We start from the raw sequence: 19,930 nt of genomic DNA on the forward strand, positions 1-19,930 counted from the left end.
ATGGCAGGTTATATGATGAATTCCCAACATCAAAATTCACTCCTCGTTATCTCCGTGGTTTCTTGGTTCCTACATTGTAAGAAACAACAGAAATAGAGGGCAAATATTAACTGAGGGTCAAGGGGACCAAGTGCTCCTATTCCTTGGAATTCATATCATCCTTAAAACCAAATTTTTAGTGGTTTTATAAAATAAAATAACACTGGCCAGACAGAAAATAAAAGGAAGTCCTCTTAATGGAATCCCTGATTGCCATAAAAAATATATTTCCGCTCGCAAATTTAGTTCAAATGAAGTTTCACTTTCTTATCAAAGTCGTCTTCAAGGGCAGTTTTCTTTGAACTCCAATCATACTCTATAATCTATATCCAACCTATCTATTGGAGAAAGTAAACTCTAATCAAGATTCGTGTTTCACAGTTGACATTTCCAGAAAGATTCAAACAACCAGAAAACTCAATTAAGTTTCTCATTTTCTAGCCTGCTAATTAACCAACCCATAAACTACCATAAACGCTGAATTTCTCCTTTCAAATAGTTCTGTAATTGCTCGATTCTAAATCTTGACGGAATCTTGTAATGTTTACAAATCACTTACTTAAAGATGAGTTGTGTTAGTGAATTGACGAGGACAGGAAAATATGCCCAAGGGAGTCAGCTTTTTGTTTGAACAGTTCTCAAGGCTAATTAGATGGAATCAACTATGACAAAACGTTTAAAAAAGATCTCACTATGATTAAATCTTGCTTTCGTGGTAGAAAACGTATTTCTAAGCTAGTCGTTAGGCGCTTGTAAACCGTGAGAGCAAATTCACTTAAAATATATCGGGATAAGTAATAAATGCCAGCCAATAACTCTTTGATAGTTGAGCTGCAATATCATTCTCTACGACGTGTTCGGTATTCATAGTAGACCACACACGTTAATACGGCGCCCCTTGGACGTCATTTACAGATGGTCATTAGACGCGTGTCAACCGCCGAAGTATGCTCACTTAAAATGTATTTGGATAAGTAATAAATGAATATAAATAACACTTCGATAGTTTGACGTCTCTGGTGTCCATAATGGTGGATCGAATACGTTAATACGTCGCCCCTCGGACGTCATTTACAGATGGTCATTAGACGCGTGTCAACCGCCGAAGTATGCTCACTTAAAACTTATTTGGATAAGTAATAAATGAATATAAATAACACTTTGATAGTTTGACCGCTCTGGTGTCCGTAATAGTGGATCGACAACGTTAATACGTCGCCCCTCGGACGTCATTTACAGATGAAATAATTTTCATATGGTTTAGTAGATCATGCAGGGAAGCAGTCAAGACAATCGTCAATAATCAAACGAAGAGCAGAACGATCGGAAGTAAAACACATTTGTTTAAACAAATGTCATCATGCCATAACCTTTGCAGAAGTTTAATACATCTACGAAGCCTTTATATTTACTTTTATTTTACTCCATTTCAATCGCGGTGGATTAGAGTAAAAAAAGTTAAATCCCTGAGGAATAATTTATTTTTTCTGGTAATCTTACGCATGATTTACTATTGATTCTGATCGAGGGTAAATGGGAATACGCGGCATGGGATTAGATGTCACGCATTTAAGTCTTCACTTACTCTCATCATTAGCAAACAAGATTAGTAACAGGAAAACATTGGAAACTTATTTATTTATTTGCCCAACTGAAAAAGGAGTTTTTTTTAATCCCATAGGTTGAAATTGGAACGATTTAATATCTTTTGACTGATACGAGTCGTACTTAAATTTAAAACTCTTAAATTTGTACATTGCATTGTTTATAATGCTCAACTGAATAAAATGTTTTATTCTTTAAAACCAGTCGGTCAAATTCGATAGTTTCATTATCTTACGGATGCAAGATATAAATTTACAATTTTGGAAAATGCACATAGGTTTTATGTTGCTTAGACAATTCAGATATGAAGGTGTACAGATCAATCTGAACGATAAACCATAATCTTGTGAGGGCAACCTTCGTGAACCAACGTTGTTTTCTTGATTTCATCAACTCTAAGCAAACTATTGTCGTACTACAAGACAATATGCTAACAATGCCAGCCATTGAAATTTTGAAAGGAAATATTTGATACCATTTGGGACATAATATTCTACAGCTTGATCCGACTTGATATTGAATTATGCAATTGGAGAAGATGGTTTATTTGTGTTGTACGCTACGAATCAATAAAGCAAAAATATTTCAATTCAGATTCATTTCCCTTGGCATTTATACAATATCTCACTAAGTGGTATTCATAGAAAATTTAACTAAAATTGATACGCCACTGGTTTCCGAGGCTTTCAAAATATAGTTAGTGGTTGCAGACTGTTACTGTAACTGTAACTAAACTATGTTGTCAAACACAACGTGTGATATGTAATAGATCTAAATGTACAATATCTGAAATGTGAAAATTTAACATGTCATATAAAAATAACATGGTTAGTACAAAATCCATATGAAAATCGGGCAATAACAATAATGTTGTTGTTTTTTTTCATTGATTTTTGTTAACTGTTATTGGGTCAATTGTTTTAATATTTGCTTAAATAACTGAAAGAATTCCATTTCAGCTGCTTTTATCTCTTATAGTATTAAAACATAACAGGCAGTTTACTGTTTATAAAGCATATTGAAATAGGCCTACGTAAAGCAGCACAAGATATATAGATATACCATTTCTGTATTAATTTTTACTTGATTTGAATAAAGAAGCACAAGATATATGGATATATAATATGTTGTTATTTTACAATTCGCATACAGCATTTTAAACTTTCGTTACCTACAAGATGTTATTCATCATTCCATACGGATTTATAACCGATATTTTGAAGACATTGGTAATAACCACATGTAAGGTTAAGAAAATATTTTGACGATTAACTTTTCTATTTTCAGTGTGTGATTTGATTTCCCAAGATATTGTTGCTATCATTGGCATCACTAACGCTTCTTCCTTGTCAACCATTCAGTCTTACAGCAACACTTTCAATATTCCTTTTATCAGTATTGGTTCCACCCACAACTTTACATTACCGTCACCGTTTCAAATATATCTTAGACCAGCCTATATGGGAGCTATTGTCGACATCCTGGAGTTTTACCAATATACTAAAGCTTTATATATTTATGACACGGATGAAGGTCTGTAAAAGCTCCTGAACAATGAAAATTTGACTCCCACTGAGATCAAAATGGTCTTTTCAATGATTTTGTTTTCGATTGTTCAGAAAAATCACAACTCTCCTTGTCCTGTTGGTATTACACCTCAATGAACAAATGAACAACTGGTCCATTACAAAATTTAATGACAGAGCAATTTATTTATAAAGGTTTTGTATATAATTATAATTTAAATTTTGTGCAACTATCCTAAACTATCTTTGGAAAGGGTCTCAGACTCGGGTGACTTTTTGTTCTTCTTTGATGTTATCTCTATAGTGGTTTGAACTTGACTTAGTATTGATTAGAGAATAATTGTTTATCACTCTTACAAAATATTCTTTCAAAAGGATTTCGTCATTTTTGGCCGTCTTAATTAAAATGTTATTGAAAGGTTTTTATTTTTATTAACTATATTCATAATCGTGAAAAAAAGGTTTTTCTTTATACCTTCGTGTGTTACAGGACTGATGCGACTACAAGATGTGTTCCAGTATTTAAATAATCAGGAATTGTTGGTAGATTTAGATGTCAGAAGAGTCACAGAGTTAGACCAGCTGTCGGATATAGTCCAGCCTGCTAAGAGTGATGATGAGGTCACTGTTATCATATTGGATGTCAACACCCTGGATGTCCACGAGGTTGTTAAATATATTGTAGGTACATCTCTATATGATGCTATTACTCCAAGTTATAATGAAATTGATGGATCGAGATATTACCCAGTGTCATTGATGCATTCCCGAGATTCTGAAAAAGACAAAGCGTTATTAAAGATCCCTCAGTTGCTACCCGGGGCCTATGTAGTAACAGAATGCATCTAATTGTGAACCAATTGCCTTTCAGGAGAAGTGTTAAGGCATTTACCTTGTTCTTCAATTGTCATTGTCATTACATGCTTTTCAGACCGACCATGTTTCAAGTGATTCTAATACCCATTTAATAACGGTTACTCTGGTAAGTATACTTCGTCGAAAACCGGGGGAAAGTTGGGAAAACGCTGCTTACTCTAGATCAGTTGAACACGGAGCACAATTGATATTTTAATCCACTTGTTGTGGTTTTATTTTCCTTTTTTTCGTTGTTGCCTATCACACAACTGTTTTGATCTAATGGTTCAATTTCTAAATATGTACACAACATCAAATGCTGTTAATAACTTCAGCATGAATTTTCTTCACAGGATCATCTATCGTTGGACCCTATGCAGTCAAGTCACGATAAAGAAATGAATATAACAGGTTTTCAGTTGGTTCCTCCGGATAGATTCCATAGAAATAAATTATTTCCTGATACATTTCAAGGTGATATCATGTCGGTAAGTGTGAAATAATTCTTTGAATTTTGAGCGACATTTTCGTGTATGAATACTGGAATATCTCCTTATAACCTTTTCATGAGCAGGTCGAAATGAAATGAATGAAGTTTTACTTCCTACTTTTCTGCACCATGTGGGCTAATGAAGACGGTTGAGAAGGTCGAAGGTGTGTAGTTGCTGACATGGCCGACTGTTTGTGCATTTTATTCTGAAGGTTCCAAACATCCAAAACAACATAGTAAATAAGTACTTTTTTTAAAAAATGATCTCAGAACTGAAAATGAAACTTAGATTTATTTTATATAATTCATAAAATTTCTGAGAAATTCCAGATATTAAATCATTTCATTAGAAATCCTGTATTTGGTCTGATTAGAAAATAATTTATATTATCGTATTGTCTGAATAATCTACGGCTATATCCCTGAACTGTCTGTGTTGAATCATCTTAAATTCAGGCCAATCTTCATGCTTAGTCTTGTTTCTAACTATCTCGGTCAATTGTCCACGGGATCAATTTGAATTTAGATATCCCCCACCACCAGACTAAAATGGCCAGAATATTGTAAATGTTGACCCGAGAGGTATCATTTTGGTTTTAAACGAACGATTATTATGTTCTAAGTCTTATTTCAGTTAAAAAGAGAAAATCGGAATTTGAAGGGCAGCCTATTAATTAGAATTTTAAATATCGTCTCTTATAAAGTTAAGAATATTGTTTAATTTGATCAAAATTTCCGTCACATCCATTACCTTATGATCTGTATTCAAGAAAATTTTTAATTTTTGGATTCATTAGCACTGATTTATTTATAATTCATCTCACAGTAAACTGTAAATGCAATGAACAACAATGTTAGTATGTTGATATCTTTCATTTCATGTCAAATACTTATGCCAGTTTTTTCGGATGAAAACCCAATGTAGGTTTAGTGGTTGTGTCCCTTTCTTACATTCTGAGTTTATACTTCCATTTTTAAAGATGATATGCAAAGTCTATTCTGTGTATGTAATAAATTTCCATATAGAAATATAAAATCAGAACTTCAATTTGTGCGATCTCCAGTCACACAACTGACCTTCGTCAATATTCTACATCACTGTGGAAGTAATACATTGCACGATATTTGAACAGTGAAAAAAAACCTTGTTGTTATGGTATATCCCCACGAATACTGTCTATAATGAATACAGCATTTCTCATGAAATTAAAACTCCACAGCATAATATATCTGGAAATGGAGTTTTATAATGAGCCTGTTCTTGCTATTTACTGTAATCAAACCCTCAGGAAAGAAGCTGTGGTACAGGCAGAAGGAGGCCACACAAAATATAAGAGAATACAGGTACACAAAATATTAAAAACTCGAGAGAGAATACAGGTTCTGAATCGGTTTTGTTTTGTCCTATTTGTCTATTTTAGTTAATGCTGTAGATGTCCAATTTCGAAACACCCTGTATATTTCAGAGCTCGGATGCATTGATTGTCGACGCTATAAAATTAGTAAGATTAGCAGTAGAAGTGGCCAAGGAAGAAGAATGGTTCCCACGATTATGGAGCTCATTCCCTCCTGCGCTTAACAAAGATACTGTCAAGTGTTCCAATTTTATAGTCGAGAAGAAAGCGTATGGATCGTTATTCATGGAGTGCCTAACGCGAGTAAGTGCACCATACTCTGTCCTACAACTTAATCGTTCATTTTTGACTCATTAGCTGATAAAAAATGGCTTGTATCCTGTCACTTACGATGCTCTTCAAAAGTGATCGTCAGATTCCTAAAATGTTGAAAGTGTAAACCCCCATTTGGAATGTATTCAGCTGGGATTTTACTGAAATTATATTTACAAGTATATCTTGTGTATATTTAATGTATTACCTTGATAGTTATTCTAGCATTTGGTCTTTGCTTTAGGTTAATTTTTATGGTAAAACAGGGCCTGTGATATTAGATGAATTATTTAAAAGAAGAAAATATATTTTGGGTGTATATCAGTTTAGAAATGGCAATAGAGCTTTAAAGGTAAGATTGGTGAGAGATTGCCTTGGTATATATTTAAAGAAACATTTTGGCTATCATCATATCGAAATAATTTCGCGTAATGCACCACAATTTGATAAATAACATATGATTCACTATTTGCTCCATTTTATTTTGTCCTCTTCAAATACAACAGTCATACATTATAGATCTGTATTTGCTTCATCTATAATTTCAGCTTGGTATTTGGAATCCAGAGAATGGTCTGAAAATCTCACCTCAAGTTGAAGATAAAACTTACACTTTGATCGTAAATGCTTCCAAATATTCCCTTCCAAATGTCCCAACTTTAAATGTGTACAGAAAATAAAGGAGTTTATTATTGTTTAACATTTCTCTTATTTTGATTAAACAATCGAGGTTTATAGTTTGTTTTATTCGGGTAAAACATACATGCCCAAGCTTTTTCTTTGCGAAATGCCTGATGTTACTTCTCTTTGGAGGGGTCCACTACTATAAACTTTCACTCTCGATTATGCCATACTTTGGATGAGATTTTGATTAACGGAATTGTCTTGCTTGTATGGATTTTTATTTTGAGGTAGGGTTGCGCAAGTAAAACATACATATGTAAAAGAAAACAGACTTTATTAAAAACTTTCTATTACATACATGATTTATATACAATAAAAGTATTTGATAAACAACCTTATATTAATTTGTCTAAGTCTATTTCATGAAGTGGTTATTTAGTAAAGAAGGAATTTTAAAAATTCCATTGGGTAAGTTTGCGGGAAATACTTCGTCAGTGAAATCACAATGTCACAAAATATATTTTATGTAATGAGCATTTAAACGTGGAAAAAATCAAGATGGATTGATTATTAACTTGTTATCCAATTTCTAACCAAGAGGTATTTGAATTCTATTTGGGGTAAGTTTACTGCAAATGCTCTTGCAGTGCCCTCTTGATAGCTAGTAACTAAACAAAATTGTCCAAGTCAATTCAATCTAACGATAATTTTAACCGAGATAGTCGAAAAGGGATGTGTAAATTTGTCATAAGATTTATAGCAAAAACTATATTGAACTCCCTTTGGGGTAAGTTTCCTGGTTTGGGCTTGAGGTGAAGTTAAATTTGAAATTATTTATAACAACATCAACCCGTAGTGAAAAGATCAAACAGAGTAAATACATGAAACTGATAACTTAATTGTGCTTGTCATTTACTTCTATTTATCAAGTGATGAACAATTTACATCTCAAAAACTGAAAACATACTGTACAAGAATAATCATAATCTAAACAAAGTCTGAAAACTACATTAAACTCTTAAGATTACACGATAGTAATTTATATTAACAGGGGCCTATTCACGAAATAAACTTAAAATGAATTTAGCTTCTTATTGGTTAATTACTCAAATCAAGTCCGAATTAACCAATAAGATTACAGTATTTCTACAGAACGGATCTTAATTTAAGTGCATTTTTCGAGAATGAAACCCCTGAACTGAAACGAGCCTCTGCGATACGAAGCATTGAGCATGTGTTCATACATAGAAGTAGAAGTTGTATCAACACAGAAATACTATTTACAAACACAGTAAGTGTCTTTAATAAAAACTCGAAAACAAGAACATATATGTACACAATTAAGGTCCACAGTTGTGCTGTTCTATAGCTGTAGCTAGCACTCAATAAAAATATTGTGTGATAGGTTTCAATGGTAGGAATCGGTTATTTCTTTCGGAAGTAGTCAAGTTATATTTTCGACTTTAGATATTGCTCAAATACTTCAAAATTAATAACGTGTCCTCGATTTCCGAAATACAGCATTTTTATAATAGTTCACATTTAATATACGATGGCAGCTATATATATATATATATATATATATATATATATATATATATATATATATATATATAGATACTGTTAAACTTGAGTATGGGTGTTTGTTTCATTGCAGGCATCAACTCCGACCACTTGAGATGGTCCAGTGTACGTGTACTGAAATTGAATTACATAGTCATTTAGGGCAAACCCTATATCAAAACGGAAAGAAGTTGATAACTTTACATATGAACCATCATTTAAGAATCCAACTCCAACAAAATCTAAAGCTTCTATTTTCTGGCCGATTCCTCAAATTCTAGGAGTGATCAAAAATACTAATAATCACTTTATTCGGGTCAGAAATTAGGCCAAATGCCTTTCTTGCACTACGCCTCAAAAAAGTTACAAAATCTTTGATAATCAAAATGCTTAAATCATAAGTAAAATTTGATAGATATACATACTGTAGACATTGACTTTCTCAAGCGGGTGGTCGTCGGTTCTGGCCCGTCTGAGTGGCCTCTGAAGGATAACCGTGCTTTCGATCTGACGGCGGACCCGAAAGTTGTCTGAAACGAAAGGTACGATCTAAATAGTACATCAAACTATTAACTAACAATCATGCAAAATGTATCTCATACTATATCGATACAAGATAGGTAAAATATGTATATGTTTATGATACAGCATCATTTCATTCCTATAAGACTCTTGACAACTCTGAAGTAAGGATAATTGGAGCTTCGAGCTTTATGAAAGGATCTGTCCATGCTATGGTGCAATGTTGGCTTTTCAGATAACCTTGCATTAGACTTCCCTTATGCCACAGGCAATTCATTATTTGCATGCAATAATGTTATGGTGTAATATGTACTTGATAATAAGTTGTAGCATTCCGTAGTATAGGACAGGTCAAAACCCCACCTCTAACCGCCCAACCAGATGTTAACTATGGCACCTCAATAGGCATTGCATTAAAATGGTCCATATCCATTTCATATTTTACATCCGGTTGGCTGGTTTGTGCGGTTAGGATTTTATATATACGCCAATGTATATGGGAGTTACATATTAAATATTATGTTACAAATATCAAATATAATACCAAGAGACATTAACAGCCATCTAATTTATACTTTTAAAAATCATGCCGGACATTCTAGTATATACTGTGGAAACGATATTATTTCAGCCTTTGTTGGTTAAGTATGAGCAACTCAAAAAGGAAAAACAAATCTACAAAAAATAGCAAAGCAAAGTTTCCTAGTATACCTTATACCTCCTCGCGTCCTTCTTGGATTTGTACAGAAATTCCAATCCCGCCGTAATCAAAGCTAAAACTAACCCACCAATCAGAATGAAGAATATACCAGCTACATTATTGAGTGACAGGGCACTTTGTGCACCGTCCTGAAAGATTAAGAAAATACAAAGCCATAGATGAATTGTCTCCCCTTAGACTGGATATATGATACAATTTTCAATAGAGGGTGTGTACAGTGGGTAGTATTGAATGATGAGTTTACATACTAATATATCGAGTCATTTTAAAAGTAGTTAGTGGAAAAAGTATTTGAAATAACTGATGTAATCCAAAGAATATGATTGCATCAAAAGGTAACGTAGAATTAGATCCACCTAAAACAATATTAGCTGCATATATGTGGTAAAAAGAAATCCGTACAAGCTAAACTGTTACAAAAAAATCTCGTACACAGCAAGAGAAAAAACCGGGAGTAATAATTGTATAGTAGTGGACTACTCAAACAAGAAGTAACAATATGTACTGGTATTAGAGTTAATTTACAGATATCATGCAGAATACTACCTTTGAAGTTGTTTGTGGTGGACAAGTTCCAGTATCCAACCACCATTTTTTCTGCCAAGAAGCCAGTTGACCCGACTCTCTCAATTCCAATACAGCAAAGTTCAATTTATCTCTAAAATGAAAATATTTCCCGTGGATTTGATAACAAAGTTAAGAATTCTCTTAGATAACCTATATCAGTCTAGGGGACATTCCGAAAGACGGGGGTGCACTTCTGCTGGATGGCACCGATCATGATAAGTTAGTACTGATAAATCCAAGAGTATTTAATAAGTTGACATTCCATAAAGAATAATATGTGACGATTTCGGTCGCAAGAGTAGAATCTGGCGTGTCTTACCAAAGGAGATTGTAGTAGCTATAATTTAGCAAGTAAAATATACAACTGTGCTTGCTGGGAATAACTGAGCAAAATTCACTTACTTGAGATCGGAACCAACAGGGGTAGCTATACCAAAACCATTAGAATTGAGGTTATTTCCCACTTTCATTGTATCACACGGTTCTCTCTTGTTGACGTACTCATTAGTCGTAGACTCGATCAGGAAAGCATATTTTCCATTAGCTTCTCGTACCTTTCTAATGCCCTCTTCAATCGTGTCTACAAATACTGACGGTGTGGCGGAGGTCATATAGGACCACATTCGGTGATATCGGTCTACTTTTGATTGCTGGAAGTACAGTCCGCAAAAGAACATTGAAAGAAGAATAACCTTGATGGAGAACAAGAAATGTTTTAATTATTTACCAGCTTGTTACACCCATTTCAAATGATTATTTAAATGAATCATCAATATTTGATTTGTCAAACACAACCCGTGAACTTACCTTGAAGAATGCTTCCGTACTGCCCGACCTAGTTGTACCATATTGTATGTCAGTTTGTTTTGCCAAATCCTCAGCAGACTCTATGGGAGTCAACATTCTCTCGACGGTTAAGAAGGCGGCAAGGTTAGCGGTGTAGGATGATATGATAATTAATGTGAAGAACCACCAGACACTCCCAACTATTCTCCCGGACATTGATCTACAAAAACAATGTTAAAGTAGACATTCCAACAGTCGCCAGTTCCTTAGTCTCAGCTTATATCATTGTGTTCATACAATTTGTTTTTAGTGTGGATAGTTTAACAAAATGAACATTAAATCGCTTTTGGATAAACTTGGTGAATAGATTATTAAGATGAACCTATCAGATTGTACATAACGTGTATTTCAGTCCCCATCTAGTACCTAATGGATTGACAAACCACTTGTGAATAGGTTATCCTGATGAACCCTTGTCAGCTCATTCATGATGATTATTCCCATCCATCAAGTACATATAGGGCAATGGTTATATGGTCGCTATGACACATTTTCTGCCGCTTGGGTTCCTTAAGAGTTTTAGTATGTTATAGAGGACTTAGTTCTGGGTATATCAGTTGACAGACTTTCGGTTGCAATTTGTTTGACTGTGGCCCATATTTTCACGAATTGCCTGGAATAATACTTAACCTTCGTAAATAGATTACCAAGTTGAACCTGTGTCAGCCTGTACATTTCCAATCCATCAAGATTATATTGAGTTTACTAAGCATTCGTGAATAGATGATCTAGATGAATATTAGATGGCTCCTCCGTGTCATCTCAAGAGTGGGAACTGGTTGACTTACCTTGGCGACACATCGCACCCTTGTTGCATAAAAGCTCCTAATGAAAACCACAAACTGTTCGATATGGTAAAATCGTTGGTGATCGAGGAGTCTTCACTGAGATGCCACTCGTTAGGGCTAAATCTACTGACTAAAAATAGCACAACACTGACACCTATATAGGCAAACACAATACACATCCATATTTCATACGATAAAGGATCCATAAAAGAAAACACGTGAGCTTTCTGATTTTCAGGTTTTTTGATCATTATACTTATACCTAAACTCATAAACGGTTTAGTGAAGTCAATAACACGTTCTCTATTAGCTGTTATGGTAAGAGGAGCAATGGCTATATCAGCTTCCTGAAATAGAGAATATTTTGAAGCGCATTTTTTTATAATTTAATTTGTGGAACTGAGCTATGCACATTTTGTAAATCAACTATACAGCAGATCGTCCATATGCTGAAAATAGTAGATCGTACTTTGGGATATAAACAAAAACGAGTTTCACAAAGTAAAACAACAGAAATCTATCAGTGCGTTCTTAAAAGGAGAAGAATTGCAAGCGCCAATATTTTTGTTTATTTTAACTTTGCTTTTCAATTGTTGTTTTCATCTTCAAATGAAGCAATTGACAGATATTTCTTTAGATGTAAAAGATAAGAGAATTAAAAGATTCCCGTCTAAACATCATTTTTTATGTACACTAGAACTCGAGTTGTTCAACCTTCACATGTTTAAAATTATCAAGGATGTAATTGTGTTTCAGTGACATAAGACACTTTCAATTTTTTTAGCTTTTTACAGAAGGTTCACTTTGACATATGGTTTAAAATTTCAATTGTGAAGTTTCAATTTATAATGATCAACAAGAAAAAAGTTTAGTGGGTTTTTTTTTCATTTGAATGAACAATAATTGAGAAGGGAAAGGTACAATTAAACGACATTTCTCGAACGCAATGACTGAAACAGTATCCACCTTAAGTATAACGAAAATACGAGAGCAAATGTTCTCAATGACTTCTTACAACAGTTGGCATCTAGAAAATTCGGATTATTAGCTTATTTTTGCGACCAGAGCGCACCGATGAATCGAAAAAAATCCAAGTGCCACTGCTCGTATTCTACTTTCTATTTCAAATCAAATCTGAAGCCAACAGGTCGCCAGATAAAATACCAGGCCCAGTATTCTCGAAATTATCTTAGCGCTAGGACGTCCTAGGGTTTTAACTTCTGTTACACTTAACACTGTTTGTAGGATTTTCGAGAATACGCTGCCAGGAGTCGGTCATGTTCTCATCATAATTTTCTCCCATTAATCACTAGCCAACCTTGATGTAATATCAAAGTCAAGCGCCAGGAACAAATCAGAAAACAAAGAGCAAAGTTTAATTAGATCCCTGTGGAATATCAGTTAGTAAAATCTCCAATTTACTTTTATATCTTAAAAACCTCATCGGTTAGAGATAATACTATCGATTTGTTTTCAGTTGGTACCAGCCCAATTAGCAGAATTTGAATTTTCGTGGAGATTTAATCATGAGTTTTTAAATAGGATAAATTCAGTGATCAAACGTTTCTTAATATCGACTTCATTTCGATTTCTCTTGATTCAGGACGACTTTAATTTGATTTAGGTGATAAGCAATCATCGTTAGGTTTATTCAATCTTCTAATCAAGTCTCGAGTCGTGTTTACAAATCTCTATCTGAGTGTTGACTTATTCGAGTATTAGCTAGAAATCTAGGAATTGATCGTTGGTAATCACTCGAGTAAATCTTAACTGAAGACTATTAAGTGGTTTCTGATAGTGTTAAAGGGTACAGATATTAAGTGGTCCTTACCCCATAGCGATCGAGTAAGATTAAATTAGAATAGCGGCCATAAGTGTCGACCACAATCTCATGCAACTGAGTTGTGAGTTGCGTTGGGTATATAACTTATTAGCTCTCCAACCAAATAACATACCTGGTTAATTAGCTCTCCAACTATATAACATACATGTCTAATTAGCTCTCCAACCATATATCATACTTACATGTCTAATTAGCTCACTAACTATATAACATTCTTACATGTCTAATTAGCTTTCCAACTATATAACATACATGTCTAATTAGCTCTCCAACTATATAACATACTTACATGTCTAATTAGCTCACTAACTATATAACATACTTACATGTCTAATTAGCTCTCCAACCATATATCATACTTACATGTCTAATTATCTCTCCAACTATATAAAATACATGTCTAATTAGCTCTCCAACCATATAACATACTAACATGTCTAATTAGCTCTCCAAAATATAACATACTTACATGTCTAATTAGCTCTCCAACTATATAACATACTTACATGTCTAATTAGCTCTCCAACTATATAACATACTTACATGTCTAATTAGCTCACTAACTATATAACATACTTACATGTCTAATTAGCTCTCCAACCACATAACATTGTTACATGTCTAATTAAGCATTTCCAACTATATAACATTCTTACATGTATAATTAGCTCTCCAACTGTGTAACATACATGTCTAATTAGCTCTCCAACCATATAACATTCTTACGTGTCTAATTAGCTCTCCAACCATATAACATTCTTACATGTCTAATTAGCTCTCCAACTATGTAACATACTTACATGTCTAATTAGCTCTCCAACCACATAACATTGTTACACGTTTAATTAGCTTTCCAACTATATAACATTCTTACGTGTCTAATTAGCTCTCCAACCATATAACATTCTTACGTGTCTAATTAGCTCTCCAACCATATAACATACTTACATGGTTAATTAGCTCTCCAACCACATAACATTCTTACGTGTCTAATTAGCTCTCCAACCATACAACATACTTACATGTCTAATTAGCTCTCCAACCACATAACATTGTTACACGTCTAATTAGCTTTCCAACTATATAACATTCTTACGTGTCTAATTAGCTCTCCAACCATATAACATTCTTACGTGTCTAATTAGCTCTCCAACCATATAACATACTTACATGGTTAATTAGCTCTCCAACCATACCATTCCATGTTAAATTATTTTCATTCTTAGCACCATATTTACTGTCGTGCACAAATTTGATTCTGTAATTGAAGCCAACTTCTCGAGCTACAGCTTCAGTTAAATCTATACAGAATCCTTCTAACATATCATTAGATACTAGTGGCGTTCCATCTTTAGGCCGGGATTTAAACATTACATACGGCTTCACCTAAATACAAGAGAGGTACATAATTACTTAAACTTCGAGTTCGGTTTTGGGTCTTCATCAACGAGAAAATCTAGGGGGTTCGTGTTGCTCTTTATTTAGACAATCCGCGTGTAAGGATGTTTACTAGGATGTGAGAAGATGAGTTTTAATATGCATGTTGACCTGAGAATACTTAGATATAATTGTGAAATAAACCCCCAGGAATAACCAACACAAAGTTTCCTATGAATATATTAACATGGACTATTAAATAGCCGAACTAAATTATTCTGTGAACAGAGATCGCCCCTGGGCTCACACTTTACCATGACCTTTATCGTCATTATAAACTCTCAATAACTCATTTAGCAATAGGGCGTGAAATCACATTTCCGATCCTCAGCTTAGCTTTAGCATCTTAGAAATTATTTTGATTAGGGGTAATATATTAAATCACAAGAAACTCTAACAATTATTTTGATTAGGGGTAATATATTGAATCACAAGAAACTCTAACAATTATTTTGATTAGGGGTAATATATTGAATCACAAGAAACTCTAACAATTATTTTGATTAGGGGTAATATATTGAATCACAAGAAACTCTAACAATTATTTTGATTAGGGGTAATATATTGAATCACAAGAAACTCTAACAATTATTTTGATTAGGGGTAATATATTGAATCACAAGAAACTCTAACAATTATTTTGATTAGGGGTAATATATTGAATCACAAGAAACTCTAACAATTATTTTGATTAGGGGTAATATATTGAATCACAAGAAACTCTAACAATTATTTTGATTAGGGGTAATATATTGAATCACAAGAAACTCTAACAATTATTTTGATTAGGGGTAATATATTGAATCACAAGAAACTCTAACAATTATTTTGATTAGGGGTAATATATTAAATCACATATAAGAAACTCTAACAATTATTTTTTGATATTTTAAGACATATAAATTATATCTTTGTTACATTGTACCATTTATGAAAATATTACACTAAAGAAATATGTTTTCCTGACGAGAGAGCAGTGTCTTATTCACAAAAAATGTCTTTTGTCATCTGATCTGTATTAAATTATAGTACTTTCTGAATCTGGATTCTCCTTTAGTTAAGATCTCGACGTACTTTGGCAGTATCTTTAGGTACAGCTCATATTTGCGATCTTCAATTATTTTAACCTTTTCATGTTGCGTGAGCAAACTCATATCGTTTGAATAATATTATCAATAATTATACATTGCATGGCAATTGTCAAACATGTCGAGTAAAGACTCCATCCTGAGAATGTCAGAAGGGAAAACTACCAGTTTCATAATAAATTAGAATAATATTGCTGTTTCGTTTGCTGATTTTATTAGCTGTAATAACATGAATTATTCTGTAGCGATCCATTCTAATGAACAGTTTTCTGTTCTTATACAACATAAAAATTTGAAAGCATTATGTCATAGCGTAATACATTTAGCATTGAACACCAAAATTTGTCCGTTTTTTGTGGAAAAATGTTTTGGTTATTGACCTATTGAGTTAAGATTTACATTTTTATACTCAGTTTTTTCAAAGAAAATGTCAAATGTAAACAATTTAATGTTAAAATAAAACTTTACAAAATTACGAGTTTTTTAAAATTTTTTTCCATTATTTCAATGAGAATTCAAAAAGCATCATCAAAATAGTACTGTTAGTGTTAGAATGTCATTGCGTTGATGAAACATAAACATGAGCACACATCATGTCTTCAAAATTCATTTTGTTTTACTTTGCTCAGATAATAGAGTCTAAGTTTTTAATTAAATTGTTAACGGTTTAGATACAAAGTGATACATTGTTAACCAAATAAAAGATCCTGTGATAGGACCATACCTGAATTGTTGTTATAATTCTTGTGCGATTCTGATCTAAAGCGTTAGCATTTCTATCTCGCCATAATCTAGGCTGCTGCACTTGAAAACCATCGTTGTTATTCCAAGACCCAATCTGAAATCCAACATTGATTAGAAACTGAGTTTTACGTCCTACTGTTCCACTCCAGTTTGGGATAACGTAGACAAAGAACATTATACCACAGAAAAGACTGCATTATACACCCAGTCGTACCTATCAAAGCCATAATGTCAAGAAATTTCAGACATTACACCGTTTCTAGCATATGCCTTAATTCTGTATGTTTTTAATCAAGGGGTTCGGTATATTCGTCTCATAAGCAAACAAGTCGCCCAAAATATAACTTCAACCGCTAAAGAAACCTCGATCTAAATTACAGATATATAACACTAGTAATGGATATCTAAATATTCGTGTGTTACATGTAAAAAAAACTCTAGTAATTTAAATTTAAATATGTTTTATCCTAATGGAATAATATATAGCACAGCGTGAAACTCTGACATGTTTGAAGTTTCGTTTTAATATCCAATATATATATATCTAATGATCTGTTACTTACTTTTGCAATACCTCGATTCATTGCTACATCGTAAACACCCAATGTAAAATCTTTTCTGTGACCATTTTCATCGAAGGCAACACGACCAGTTACACCATCGAAATTAACCTGCAAATTAAATCCTTTTGACCCATTTCTTTCTCTAACACACCTGTCTTCATTAGCGGGGGCAGCTCAGGTGCAAGAATTTTGTGGACTTAACTTTCTTACGAGTTCGTGTGAAACTTAGACAAAGTGTTTTAAATTATGTTTATCCATGTAATATAAGTTGGGAATTCAGAAGAGGTTTGTATGCTTTTGCATGTGTACGACTTCACCGGAATAAGAACAATTTTTAGAATTATAAGAATCACAGACGGGAAACTGTAATAGATATAAATGTTCATGATACACATTCAAAGGCTAAATAAAGCATCCCTTTTGAATCGAACCAACTGTCCGAATAAGCGAGCCAAACAGGTGAATATTAAACTGTTTTATAATAGGCTGATATTATCATGAAATAAGAACAAACGCCCCTAAGGGTTTCAAAATTGGAATAGCGTGACTGTTCTCATTCCTGGAATCTTCTACTCTCACAAGTGGTGCCATTGAGACCAATATTCCAAGATTTACCGCCGTTTGGGATAATGTATTAAACATGATTGAAATTAGTTTTATAAGAAAAATAACACTATTTGTAGTTACTTTAGGTCGTGGACTCGGAATGACTTCATGGTTTCAAGCACCATGTCGATAAATTGACGGACTACTAATAGCAACTGCGATCAAAATAGTTTGGTCGCAACATCAGACTATTACAAACGACAAATACAATGTTTGCTAGATAAGATATGGATACCTGATTGCATTAACCAGTAACCAAAGGTCCTTACAAATCTGCCCTTTCGTTTTACCCATCTTAAGTTTACCCATGTCACATAGAATCAGTTAATTAATCACGGGGACGAGTACAATTTGTTAGTAAATGAATGTCCGTCACTCATGAAATAAAATAACTATTTGACAACCATGTCACATTTTATTTTTCTTACCGATTTCATTTGTTTAATTATTTTATCCCCTTGCCTGCTTGTAACCAAAGAATCGTCTGTACATTTAATGCCTTTATTTTCATTGAGACTGGACTGACGATGGAGGAAATTCGGCTCCATTCCAAGAATGCCACTGAAAGACCTGGTAAAAAGACGAACTGCATCTACTGCTAACGCAGCTTCATACTGAAATGAGAAGAACGCTGATTCTTATATTTACAGCTATTTCAGCAAAAGAAATGGTGCTACTATCGATAGTGTTACAGAGGCATCCATAATTAACATATCTTATTATCTTAACCTTTAACTTACACCTTGTTGTATGACAATTAAGCTTGCACGACATAGTTCATCGGTGCTATGTTGAAATGAATTCTTAAGTTTTTTCATTGTCAAATCAATTCCAAAGCTCATTCCTTTCTTCTAGTTGACTTCCCTATGGAATTAGTTTTCTGTAATTTAGCTCTAATTCGGATACAATTAAATTAGTTTTATAAATAATTAGAAAAGCATGAAAAAAAGTTTAGAAAAATGAACCAAGATTTTTTTATCTGAAGTGTGTAATGAGAAATTTCATTTCGTATCATATCAATAATTTAGTATGACTGCTGGAATAACTCAGCTGATCGAGAAGTAATTCACAATGTCTATTTTAGAACGAAAGAAGTTCATATAAGGAACACCGTAGACGGAAATAGAGCTATATAAGGTCATTACAAGCTTCAAATATCATCAATATTAATATTAATATAAAATTGATACATGGAATGAAAAAAAAAAAAAAAAATCATTATTAGATATTTGAATACTGGAATATCAGTTACGGAGTGACATCATGTGGTTCATATGGATTGAAGAACACGGAGAGAGCCACCATCATTAACGGTGCAGAAAGCATCATTGGCGATGGTGTCAAATGACATTAATCCAAATTGCTACATGAATTTCTTCAATACGTGTACACACCTTAATTTTCTTCGTTCCAGCACCCGGCCATTCTAATGGATCTAAATTGGCCCAAGAATTTAAAAACATTTCAACTGTTTGATTTTTAGGATCCATCAATTGAAATCCAGTAATGTTGATTCCACCAGTTTCAAAATTAGTTAAATTCATCTCTAACATACCCTGAAATATTGAGAAACAAACCGAAATTCATTTCTCTCAAATATGAAGTTGTAGTTTCCATGGTTCCCTTGATGCCTCGAAACGAAAAGCCTCAAATCATAAAAAGTAGTTTGCGTCATAGAGAAGAACTCACTGCTCTTCATATCCCGAAAATACATGCTCAATATATTCCTATTGGAATGGATGTACTTATGCGATTTTATATACATACTGGCGCCGCCTCATTTGTTCAATGAAAAAACGATCAACAGATGCAGCGATTTAGTTTTACATATTAGAA

General features: G+C 33.4%; 2 protein-coding genes across 2 annotated transcripts in view; one reads left to right on the forward strand and one right to left on the reverse strand.

Moving 5' to 3' along the window:
• Positions 1–2,933: 2,933 nt before the first annotated feature.
• On the forward strand, positions 2,934–3,185 carry LOTGIDRAFT_122992 (hypothetical protein; the record flags this gene model as incomplete). The annotated part of the gene is made up of 1 exon (XM_009060380.1): positions 2,934–3,185. A coding segment is annotated over one exon (252 nt), but the record flags the coding sequence as incomplete, so codon positions are not given.
• A 5,244-nt stretch (positions 3,186–8,429) lies between these two features.
• The window catches only part of LOTGIDRAFT_122838 (hypothetical protein), a gene marked incomplete at both ends in the record, with an annotated part of 32,154 nt that continues 20,653 nt past the window's right edge, over positions 8,430–19,930 (reverse strand). The window contains 12 exons of the mRNA XM_009060381.1: positions 8,430–8,504; positions 8,795–8,899; positions 9,603–9,740; positions 10,159–10,270; positions 10,582–10,829; positions 10,987–11,185; positions 11,814–12,160; positions 14,827–15,042; positions 16,906–17,019; positions 17,489–17,596; positions 18,523–18,708; positions 19,489–19,650. Coding sequence (XP_009058629.1) covers positions 8,430–8,504; positions 8,795–8,899; positions 9,603–9,740; positions 10,159–10,270; positions 10,582–10,829; positions 10,987–11,185; positions 11,814–12,160; positions 14,827–15,042; positions 16,906–17,019; positions 17,489–17,596; positions 18,523–18,708; positions 19,489–19,650 — 2,010 coding nt within the window. The remainder of the gene's footprint in view (positions 8,505–8,794; positions 8,900–9,602; positions 9,741–10,158; positions 10,271–10,581; positions 10,830–10,986; positions 11,186–11,813; positions 12,161–14,826; positions 15,043–16,905; positions 17,020–17,488; positions 17,597–18,522; positions 18,709–19,488; positions 19,651–19,930) is intronic.

Source organism: Lottia gigantea (genome assembly GCF_000327385.1).
Source record: "Lottia gigantea unplaced genomic scaffold LOTGIsca_42, whole genome shotgun sequence".
NCBI lineage: Eukaryota > Metazoa > Mollusca > Gastropoda > Lottiidae > Lottia > Lottia gigantea.